General features: G+C 42.3%; 1 protein-coding gene across 3 annotated transcripts in view; it reads right to left on the bottom strand.

Annotated features, from left to right (window-relative positions):
- Positions 1 to 11,820, bottom strand: part of SCFD2 (sec1 family domain containing 2) — a 309,403-nt gene extending 297,583 nt beyond the window's left edge. For all 3 annotated transcript variants that reach the window (XM_077815637.1, XM_077815638.1, XM_077815639.1), the window contains exons 1-2: positions 10,902 to 11,820; positions 5,695 to 5,863 (exon numbers count right to left, since the gene is read on the bottom strand). In XM_077815637.1, coding sequence (XP_077671763.1) covers positions 5,695 to 5,863; positions 10,902 to 11,736 — 1,004 coding nt within the window. In that variant the 5' untranslated portion in view covers positions 11,737 to 11,820. The remainder of the gene's footprint in view (positions 1 to 5,694; positions 5,864 to 10,901) is intronic.
- Between the last annotated feature and the right edge of the window lie 258 nt (positions 11,821 to 12,078).

Raw genomic sequence — 12,078 nt, 5'->3', positions numbered from 1 at the left:
TACCTCCCAATCTGGGTGGAGATGGGGGTGGAGGGGGGTGTTAAGGGGCACCTTACATAGTCCAAAGCTGATGGCCCCACCTCTCCATGGGGCTCCGCTCTGCCAGCTGCCCCATGAGCTGCTCTAGCATCCAACAACTGCTCTGCTCCACCAGCCGCTCCGCTCGCCATCCCGCAAACTGCTCCACCATATATCTTCAGGCTCCCCCACTACTTAACACAACACTCAGTGATTTCAGCTCTTAGTAAGTTTAGCTCTTTTGTGATTTCAGCTTGTAGTAGGGGAGCCTCAGTGCTGGTGTACCATTAGCCCAAAGTGAATTCAGCTCAGCAGCCTGTAACTAGACTCCTAATGGAATCAAAATTAGCTCTGATATTCCACAGTGGAGAGAGAAGGAAGTGCAATTAGCATGTAAGGCCCTCACCAGGGGGCCCATGCCACCAAGTATTAATACCTGTCCCCAGCCTCTCTCAATTCACAGTTTTGGAACCCATGTCCCTTGCCTAGCGACTGCTACTTAGTTGATGGTGAGTCCCTCCATCATAACAAAAGGCCAAGTACCGTTCCACTGTCCTTGATTCCCATAATCAGGGTAATAACAATTTATTCTTCCTGCCCCAATAACAGGTACACTGGGGATCCCACAGCAGCCAAAGTGACTATTTGGGCAGCTGTGGCCTCATTCTAGGCAGGGTGGGTGTGCCTATGCAAATGAGATCGGCCCCTGAAGTTCTTTTCCACAACTTGCCACACCTCACCACCAGATGTCAGGATGGAGCTCATCCTGACTCTGCTTACATATGTATGATTGTTGGATGCTTACATCTAAGTATCACTGTAGCTCTAACATAGTCTTTCATCCTTCCAGCAACAATAAGAAGTCTAATGCATTAAAAACAGCACACAACTAAGATTTGCAGGTTTTGCAGGTGATGCAATGTTAAAAGGAAGTGGAAAAAATAAACATAGGCAAAGAGAGTTTCAATAACTTACTGTTAATTATGTTCATTAGTACTATTATTTATTAAACCCCAGTTGACATCAGGCACCCTTTTTGCTATGCACTGTACAACCACATAGACAGTCCCTGTCCCAGAGAGCTTACCATCCAAACAGACAAGACAGACAGTGAGGGGAAACAGGCACAAAGAGATGAAGTGACTTGCCCAAGGTCACTTAACAAGTTGATGACACAACTGGGAAGTAGTACCCAGGTCACCTCACGCCCAGACCAGAATCCTATTGACAAGGACTATCATCCTTATTGTGGTCAAAGCTTTTAACAAGACACTTAAAAACCACCACCACCACCAATACTGACCATAAGCCTCTAGGATATTTTGGAGCCACATTCTGCCCCAGATCTGCACTCAAACTGCCTCTGAGGTTATGGGGAGTTCCATATGTATTCTGCATAACTCTTATAACCACATCAGCTGCAAGGATGTAAATATAATGGAAGAGCTGGATTTTTTTAGGATTTTTTTCTTCCTAGTTTAAATTGTAACAAGTCAAGTATTTTCTGAAATGTGAAGATTTACAACTACAGTAAGATCAGAGTACATAGCCAAACAAAAATGCTAACTGTTTAAGACCAAATGAACATGCATGTGTGCACCCACACACCATTCAAAGATAGTATGTGCCTAAAGTTAAACAGGTGCATTACTGTTTTTAGGACTGAGGAAGAGACATGCTTTCAGCTTCAGCGTATTCTTTCAGTATGAGGCACTGACTAAAAAAAAAAAAGTCTACCAAAAGTTTCTCAATGGATGATTAAGTTTCCACTGCCAATGTTTTATATGGGGGAAAATAATAGAAAGTTTTGTCGTGTATTGTATTTTAAACATCTGGTCTGCACTTCAAGGTTTACTGAATCACAAACCAATGAACAAGATAACCACATTTTCAGCTTGTTATTTTTACCAATGCAAACCCAGATGATTTAATAACTCTAATTGCTTTGTCAAAAATGTCTAGACACCTTAGCTACTATTGCCTATTGAATTACTGTAGGCACAGCAACCCAAATGTAAAATGTATTAGAGTATGTTTTTGCATTTTCATGGACAAAATGTTTACAGTAAGTAGCTAATGGCCCGTTTCATGTTTTATAAAAACTGTTTATCTTCTGCATACATGTCTGGCCCTTTACTGAGTTGTATATTACCACAAAGCTGGTCCAAAATGTATACACAGGAGATATTTACAAGCTCCCAAGTGTTTTGGAGGGATAAGAAAAACAAGCTATATTCAGGAAGTCACTTATATATGTATGACCAACATGATTATAATTTTTTTATAAAAACCTTTTTTTCATTGAGATAAATAGCCAAATTCTGCCATCAAGTGGACAAATGGTTCACAAGTCAACAGAATCCCAGATATTCATCCAAAGCGGGCATAAAGCGCCCCCCAAAAAACTGCCATTGTCTTTAATGAGAAAAGTAACTGAAATGATTTGAATACAAACTCGACTCCGAAAGTCTACAACTCATCTAAATGCCAAGACCAAGGTGCCATCAATATCAGCCATTCATTTTTAAAAGTGTCTACAACTGTTTCCATCATACCATTATTTCGCTCATATTATACATTCTTTGTTTGGAAGAGCAAGGCTTTTCTGCTTAATAAACATGGAGAAGCACACAGTACTGATCCAACATGGATGTCTTTAGTTCTCATTCCATAAACGGTTTCATTCTTTAAATCATAACAGATTCTTGGGCTCTTTTCAAATATTTCTTGATTAGCAGCCATTCATGCTGGAACAGCAATGTGTCCGTAATTACAGTAATGCAACATTTGTTCCTCCAACTTTTTTTTGTACTACTAACACTATTAAAAGTGAAAATTCTAGAAAAGCAATTCTTGAACTTTTTTCCTCATCAAGAGATCACCTTCAAAGTATAACAACTTAAGCAGCATATGGCATTTAAATTTTCATTTAAATCTTTAAAGAAGCCCATTATTTCCTTAGGTTTAAGAAAAGAACCCTGCTTTATTTCACCACACCAGCCATAAATTATTCATTAATTCTGTTTGCTAACCCCGTAACTGAGCCCAGATGTTTCTGTTAGAGAAACATTCCTTTAAAACGTTAAAGACAGCAAGCTGTGTGGATAGAGCTGACATTTCTCCTCCTCCCCACCACAATAAATATTAATATTAACTCAGGGGAAAAAAATATTTTTAAGTATTTGAAAATATTCTGAATATAGAAGTCAGCATTTGTGAAATGCCATTGCATTTGGCACAACCGTTCCAAAGCCATTGTATAAAGAGCCGCTGTGCCACATTAAATTACTAGTCCTTTCCCTGACAGAGGTCCTGCCACCTTCACTCCATACAGTAACTGGAAAATTTACAAGCAGAGAAACACTTCTTGCCATGCATAAACTGTACTTTATATCTGTATGCTAAAGTTTTTAATTACAACTAGCATTTTTGAGCTTGCTACCACTGGCAACAGCCATTTTGATGAAGCATGAGATCTCTCACAGCACTATCAGTATGGAAGCTCATTGTAGGGATTATAAATCAATTTCAGTATTGCAAATGAATTTAGGCATTTCACACTGGTCAATGTTTGTAATGTGACAGTTAAAACAGACTTGTGTTGAAGAAGAATGGAAACTGGTTTACAATAGTTAGACTTCCATTCTGATAATGTCACAGATTCTGCTACTTTCAGCATAATGGAAATGCCAACAGTAATTGAAAACTGTTTTCAAACATTTCATAGTTTATAGAAATGATTAAATAAATTTGGCCTGAATGATCCAGAACAGCAATCTGATTTGGGGATGTGAACTTTTTCAGGCCATATAGTACTTCTCCAGTTGTGAGTGATGTGGAGATATAAACATGGCTGTACAAATAACACAAGCACGTCCAGCAAGCCAAAGAACAAAGACAGTGTGAAAGGTGCTAACAGCCACTCTAGAATCTGCTTTACAATAACTCAGCAGAGTGGAGCTGTTTCCTAGGGCTTGTCTACACTGGCAACGTTAAAGCACTGCCGTGGCAGCTCTTTAACGTGGCTTGTGTAGTCCTGGCAGAGTGCTGGGAGAGAGCTCTCCCAGAGCTCTAAAGAAACCCATCTCCACAAGGGGGGTGGCTCCCAGCGCTAGTGCACTGTCTACACTGGCACTTTACGGCGCTGAAACTTGATGCGCTCAGGGGGGTGTTTTTTCACACCCCCGAGCAAGAAAGTTGCAGAGCTGTAAAGTGCCAGTGTAGACAAGCCCCTAGCGTCTGAGGAGGCCACATTCTTAAAGCGAGGCTCAAAAGACCAATTAGCACCTTGGAAAACTGTTGGTGAAGATTCAACAAATGGTTTATTTTTGCTAACCCAGTCATCAGAGCAGTAAAGGTAAAGTTCACCTAGCTGAGCACATGTATTCCCCCCCCCCCCCATGCCCAGAAGAACAGACTGAAGAAATATACAGCTGTACATTGCTTCAGAAGCTGGACCCAGCAGCACCTAGCTAGTCTGGGGTGGGAGTGGGGAGAGGGTAATGGGCACAGAGGACCCCTATGAAATAAAGGTTATAGGATGAAGTGTAGGAGATCGAGAAATTTTCTGCAAAATCTCAGGGGCGGGGGGAGGCAGGAGCCAAAAGTTGTCAGCCCAGAAGGAACAAAACACACTTGATAGCCTCTCCCAGAAAATCATGTTCCAATATGAGCTGGGGATGTGGTGGAAAAGGGAAATAACCTAACATACTGGTTCCCTACCCTAGGACTTTCAGAGCACTATACTGAGCAAGACTGGTATAACTCTGTAAGATAAAAACAGTTAATGAGCTTTTATTTTTATTTTTTTAAACCATTAGATAGATATTTTATGTTCTGTTTTCACACTGTAACGGAAGCTGTCGTAACACAGCAATTCACAGACACACAACTACATCTAAAAATTGAAATTTCAAGTTAGGTGCACTGTATACACAAAAATAAAATATTAGTTCTGAATTAAACACAAGCAAAGCAAAGTTATTTCTTTTAAATATCATTGTTATTTTTATGTGTTATCACAGAGTGGGATGGCCTTTAAAGAAAGGTGATCTTAGCCCCACCTGTGCCTAATTAGCTCCCTCTGCCATTTTTATGTGTTATCACAGAGTGGGATGGCCTTTAAAGAAAGGTGATCTTAGCCCCACCTGTGCCTAATTAGCTCCCTCTGCCAGTGAGGTGTTTGAAGCCAGGGATATGGTGATAGGCTGCAAGTCACCTGGTCCTCAGGTAGAAGGCCAGCAAGCAGCTCTGTTAGGGAGAGACCTACAGGAGCAGGAAGGTTCCTGTAGGAGACAGAATCTGGAAGCAGGCTCTCCACCCCAGCTAGCTGGAACACCTGGCTAGAGATACTCACTATGCGGGACAGAAGTCTTGTGAAATAGAGGCTTTAGGAAGGGCAGGCCACAGGACCCGGCTTATCTGTTCTGATTTATTTTGGAATGTTTTAGGTTTAAAAAATAAACTTAACCTGAAGAACTGAAATCCTGCCTCTATCAGGAGTTTATCTCACCCACTGCTGTACATGTGTATGTATGGATTATTATTTCAGAATTTATTTCAATAGCACTAAAACCATAATCTTCCTTTTTTCTGGGCATAAGGTTATTGTTCTCTTCTCCTGTACCACACAAAATAGTCTGTAATTTAAAAAGAAAAGAAAAAAAGCAGTTTTACTTTGGTTGTGCCAAGCAGCCAGGTGCTACAATATTGCAAGTTTCATCTTTAGTCTGCAGTGCAGTGAGTTCCACCATATTAACCATCACATCGTTTGTGTGGCCAGGAAGACGGGGAAGCACAGAGAATATCTTCTCTGCTAGACTGTCACCATGATGACCAACTGCCCCTGGGAAAAGATAAGGAAATAAGGAATCAGATACAAACATGAAAAAAACCAGAGTATTGAGAACAAAAACCCATTAGATTACTGGGGAGAGGAGATTATTAGTCTTGTTTTAAAAGATAGCACACACATTTTTAAAGTTACTTTGCTATAAGAATCTGGGGGTATATCCAATGTTAAATTAGAAAGAACAATACTTTTTTGAAGAACTTATTTTAAAAAGTAGGATTTAAACGGACTTTTATGATTTTAGAGATGCTCGAGATTTTTTTCAAACAAGAATCTAAATTCCTTATCTAAGGAGAAAAGTGGACAAGAAGACTTCCAGTGGCTATTTAAGAAACAAAAACAAACAAAAAACCCCAAAACACTCACCACACTTTTCTTACCTAAATGAACAGTGATAAACTAAAACTTCTCCTCTTATACAGGCCACATGCTTCCTCCAGGAGTGTGGCTTTGCATAACTCCTAATGTGGACCTGTCTCTTTCTGGCATAATGTGGCTCTGAATGTCTTTTCTTGGGTTATTTCTGACCAGTAATATTAGCTTGCATTTGTCCAGAAATAATCTCATTTTATTATTCCCTGGCCAGGTTCCTAATTTTCTTTTTTCCCCTCCCTTTAGATTATTTGTGTTCTTTCTGGTATTAGTAGCATCTCTCAATTTAGTACCATCTACATATTAGTACATATTTGGAGGGAAAATGTACAATTTCATATAGAAAGGGCAAGGACCCTATCTCCTTGGACATGTGATACAAACTATTATTTGTAACTCAATATTGTAATCATCCCCTTATTCTGACAGATGGCTTCTCTTTGAATGGCAACTACCTCACAGTTAAATTATTACTGTTAGTAGTAGTTTTAGACTTCTACTGTAAGGATTGACAGCAGCTGAAAATATTTCAGACAGGATCAAACACAGTACTGTCTGACAAGATGTGGGCTGTGTTCAGATATAGTTTGTGAGAAATCTGGCACTTATTAATTAAGCAAGCTGCTATATTTAGAGCTTTATGGAGGCATTCGCGAATTCTTCAGCAGTTAGTTACAAAGTGCTATAGCAGTTTCAGAGAGGTCATCAAAATATGATGGAATAATTTGAATGTTCTTTTGATGCTTAAAAGAAAGCAGCACCCAGATAGTTTAGCTCAGGGATTTGACAATTCCCATGCTTGGAAGCAAACTTAAATAATAGCTCAAACCTTTCCCATCATCCAACATACTGTATATTTGATCTACACTGCTAGCTCACAATGCCATATAAACAAATAAGGAGAGTTGCTGGCTTTTTATATAAAAGAGACTACAGCTGTTAAGAACATGATTTTGAAACAAAATGCATAGTTCATCTTGCATAGGTAATCATAGATTTTAAGGACAGAAGGGATCATTAAATCAGCTATTCTGACCGACTGTACACCACAAGCCATTAAATTTCACCCCGGTACCTTTGCATTGAGCCCCAATAATTTGTGTTTGTTATGGAAAGACTTTGCTGGACAAATATGTGTTTTTAAAAGGTGATGATTTGTTGCATAAGGAAGATGGTAACCATTCCCAGCGTAGGGCAAGCCATGAAAAAATGGAGCAAACTTACCTTGCAGAAAAGTGGCATCATTATGGCGGGAATCTCATGTCAGACTATACATTAGCTTTCTTTTCTGCTTATAACCAGACCCTATTTTCTTGGTTCTATCTCCTCTCTCTTTGAGCAATGCTACATTTACTAAAAATACCAGTGACTAAAAAGTCATGGACAGGTCACAGGCAGTAAACAAACATTCACTCCCTGTGACCTGTCCATGACTTTTACTATACAGGCAGTCCTCGACTTTCCAAGGTTCGACTTAAGACGAACAGCACTTATGACGTTTCTGAATTGACACCCTGATTCAACTTACGACCATTGGTGCTGACTTTACAACACTCGGTCCTGCAATGGAGTGTCTTGCAGTTCCAAGTGACAACGTTTCAACTTATGACAAAATGTTCAGGACCCAAATGTGTCGTAAGTCCGAGGGCTGCCTGTATACTCCTGACTACAAGTTGGGGGAGGGGTACCTCCGGAGGGGGGACCCAGGGGCACCACGGGTGCTGGATGGCCTGGGCCAACCTGCTTGTGTTCAGTGGCTGATCTTAAGTTCTTGCTACTGTGAGAATTCTTATTTTGCAGATTTTGTTCAGATGGAGGCAGACATGTCTGCTTCTGTGGAGATAAGGAAATGTATTTAGGGGACAAATGCCAATTCTTCTGCTTTTGTGTCAGCCACTGCTGGTATCTGAAGTACTGGAGGTGGTAGGAGAACTTTGTTCGACAACTTCTGACCGTGATCTACGCTGTACCTGGCTCGTAGAAAAACAGTGAAGAATCATCACTGGCGGAGTTTGTTTCTGGAGCAGCAGCCACATATGTACTTTATAAAAAATATAAAAAAAAAAGAAGAGCAGCCCTAATCTCTCTCTCTCTCTCTCTCTCTCTCTCAAGAAAGCATTGGCAATCACTTGACTTTGACAATATCTTTCTTTTTTTTTTAAGCCTATTGAAAAGGTGGTGACAAAACAACTCTTGGTACCTTGTTGCCTCAAATCTCCTTGATGCTTGGTAGGTAGGGTGCTAAACTGGCACAGACATAGCTGTTTGCATTCGTAATTGATTTTCTCCTGCCAATGGATGCACATCAAGTACCATGCCAATATTGTTAAATATGTATACTGCCTTTGATTATTAGATGTTGCTGAGGTTAGAGTGTATGGGGCTGCTCTTGCATAACTTTGTTCTTTTCTCTTCTTAGCCAATTTCAAAATGTGGTAATAAGCAATTGCTCCTTTTTTCTTTCTGAGTATGCTCTCATGCAGTTCTTTGAGACATTAAAAATATAGATGAAGTATTTGGATACCTGCTGTCTTTTTAGTTATCCATCAGACCTTCAAAAATTCAACAGCAAGTAGGAAACTTTCCCTAGAAAGTACAGGACTTCTACAGAAATTGATAGTTTCATCTAAACTTTTATTAAAGAATATTAAGTTTAGCACATGGTTAAGCATATGGCCTACTCAATGTGAACCAGTGAACTGCTTGCAGATTTCCCAAACATCAGCATGACATTAATATCACTCAGGTCAGTTTCACATTTGCTGTTCAGCACAACTGTGAACAGAGCTATGAAACTGACCATAGTCAAGCAAGGATACACTTAGAAGGACACAGAATTGTACTGAAAATATTATATCATAATGTATATCTATGGTGTACCCTCACCTTGGATACTGAAATAAGTTTTGATACAACAGAAATAAGATGTATAGAGAAGACTAAGGAAAGTTATTGCTAGCATAGAAAGAGCTCCATAAATGGAGAGCTTTGAAAGATCAGCGTTATGTAGTTTAGCGATGAATAAAAGGGTAGACTTCAGAAGTTTACAACATAATAAATAGCATATAGAAGGTAAATTATGTGCTTCTATGTATGCTTCAGAATACAAGAGTAAGAGGACAATTAAATTAATAGGTAAATGTCAAACATAAAAGAAAATCCTTTTTAAAGATCCCATAAAATTAATCTGTGAAACTCATACTGCGCCAAAGATCTTAGCAGGACTAAAAAAATTAAACATTTATAGTTATGATACTTAGGATATAAGGGTCAGATTTTCAAAAGTGCCTGAATGATTTAGGAACACGAGTCCCATTGAAGTCAAATAAGGACTTGTTCTCCTAAGCTCATAAGCCAAGCACAAACTGCCTGGAAATAGGAAGAAACATCGCCTCAGAGACATGTTATCATAAAAATATCTGTTAAGGGAGTGGGTTGTATATACCTTCCACCAAAGCCACTAGTACTGGCAGCTACTGTCACAGACATGATTCTGAATGTTTATCAGATTCAGTATGGCAGCTTATCCTCTGCTGTTTCTTGGGAAAGTTCTGGGATCCACTGAAGCTATTTATGGGGAAGGAAAATTCTCACCAGCAGCCAGGCTGTTGTGAGGTGGATAGGTCCTACCCTTTTCCTAGCTTTCTTCCCCCCGACCCTCATTTTCCTTTCCGTCTCCCAAGGGGTGAGGGCTAGTGTATCACTGTCCGTCTCCAGAACAATCCCAAAACCTTGAGATAAAATGGAGTGGGGGAGAAAAAGAGAAACATCCTTCCCTTTCCATCACTGGTGGGAAGCATTCAAACTTATCAGACACACAACCTGCAGATCCTGATACAAAAGATGGAAGTTTGGCATTCTCACGGGTCATTGCCCCTAGAGCTTGCTGGTGATTCCCCTACTCAAGTCTTTCATTTCTGCCTATCAATATCATTTTTTCCAACATCTCACTAGAAAATGTCTTGAACATTTTTCAAGCACTGGGCATTTTATTCTTCTTCTGTTCTTTCCTATACAGGTTCTTATACTGCCCTCATCACTGTAATATTTAAGCACCTTCCAGGAGTGCATTAAGTGACATGCCTAACATACAGCATGTATGGTTCATTATTTCGTCCTCTCCCCAAGCTGAGAGTTGTGTTTTGTTTTGCTAAAATATTTGCTATTTTATTTAAAATATTTTAGCTATTTGCTAAAATAGCTTCTATCAGGACAACTGACATTTAAAACCTGAAAACTAAAAGTTAAATAAGATACAACTCAGGTTCATCTCTCATTATAAAAAAAACTGTTTTCCCTTATGTTGGCATTTGAAAGTACTTTACAAACCCTGATAAAATAAACTTCACCGCACATTTCTCTCTCCCTTCTGCACTCCTCTCCCAGGACTGGGAACCGTGAGCCACAAAGATGTACACAGACTCTCTCTAGGTCACAGGGTCAGTGGCAGAACCTAGAACTTATGAATCAGTCTCCTGCTTTAAACACTAGCCCATGCCTTTGTAGTCACATCTCTTATTTTCACCACTCTCAATGGGCCACTATAGCCACATTTGTATGTGAGCACCTATCTGCACAGGCACTTCGAAATCCAGTGATCACCATAATAATGGAAATGAAGCGTGGCTCACAATTGTGATATTGATATTAAGCTTCTTACCTGTCAGATCCAGTGTCCTGTCTATGAAGATGACAGAGGCTCGGTTTTGTGCGGTCTTCCTCCTGTTTTTGGCCTGTGAGTAGTTCGCCAAATCCCCTGCAATAATCTTGCTCAGGGTCCCAATTGCAAAGCACTCCTCTCTCACATTTAGGCACTCAAACAAGGAGTTCAAGCCAGACACCAGGGTTCTGATCTGAAGCTGCAGCTCAGGAGGCAGAGAGGAGAAGTCCAGGTCGTTCAAGCTGCCAAACTTTTTCTTCTCAGGCCTGGAGGAGTTGATGCGAGCCAGGTCCTGGGGCGTCATGGGGAAGAGCGAGGCAAAGGCCGGGGTCACGAAGAGATGAGGCGAGATGGGCGCCAGGAGCAGGGGGGCATGCCGCACCTCGGCGGTGTAGTTCATGTTGCCCATCCACTGGCAGAGCTTCTCCTCGAACTGCTCGAAGACCGCCTGGCTGCCCCCCTCCGGCTCCGCGCCGCCGGGCGCCCCATGGGCCAGCAGGTGCACGGCGTGGCTGACGGCCGTGAACACCACGCAGTACTGGAAGCGGCTGAGGCTGACGATGTCGCGAATGATGTCCACCGCCCTGCCCTTCAGCAGGCTGCTCACCACGAACACCGCCTTGGGCTGCTCCGCCGCGCCCGCCTCGAAGCTGGAGAACTCCTTGACGGTGAGGGCGCCGGCGTCCAGCAGCCTGCCCGCGCCGCCGCCCGCCCAGTGCAGGCCCTCCGCGCACGCCGCGTCCACGAACACCACGGCCCGCTTGGCCTTGGCCAACACCTGCTCCCAGGCCTGGCGGCAGGCGGCGAGCGCGGCGGCGGCGGGGCAGCCGGACATGCTGGGGCGAGGGGCGCGCGCACGCGCGGCGGAGGGCAGCCCACTCCCCGCGGAGCGAGCCAGGCCCAGGAAGAGCCGCGGCGGGACAGGCACTGTCGGGGCGGCTGTGACAGGCACAACACAGCACACGTGCCCGGGGAGGAGAGGCTTGCCGCAGGAATGTGACGCACCAAACCGGCGAAGGGCGCTGATTGGCTGCTTGAAGGCGGGAGGGGTGGGGCGATGCGATGTGCTGCGCCGGTTCCGGCGTCGTCGTCCTGTTTCGAGCTCGTCTGGGTGGCGGTGGCGGTGGCCGCGGCTGGGGCCGCGAGCGGCGCTCGGGAGGAAGCAGAGGCGGGTGTG

The sequence above is a fragment of the Eretmochelys imbricata genome, chromosome 4 (assembly GCF_965152235.1).
Source record: "Eretmochelys imbricata isolate rEreImb1 chromosome 4, rEreImb1.hap1, whole genome shotgun sequence".
Taxonomy (NCBI): Eukaryota; Metazoa; Chordata; order Testudines; family Cheloniidae; genus Eretmochelys; species Eretmochelys imbricata.
This window is presented reverse-complemented; position numbering and strand designations above follow the sequence as displayed.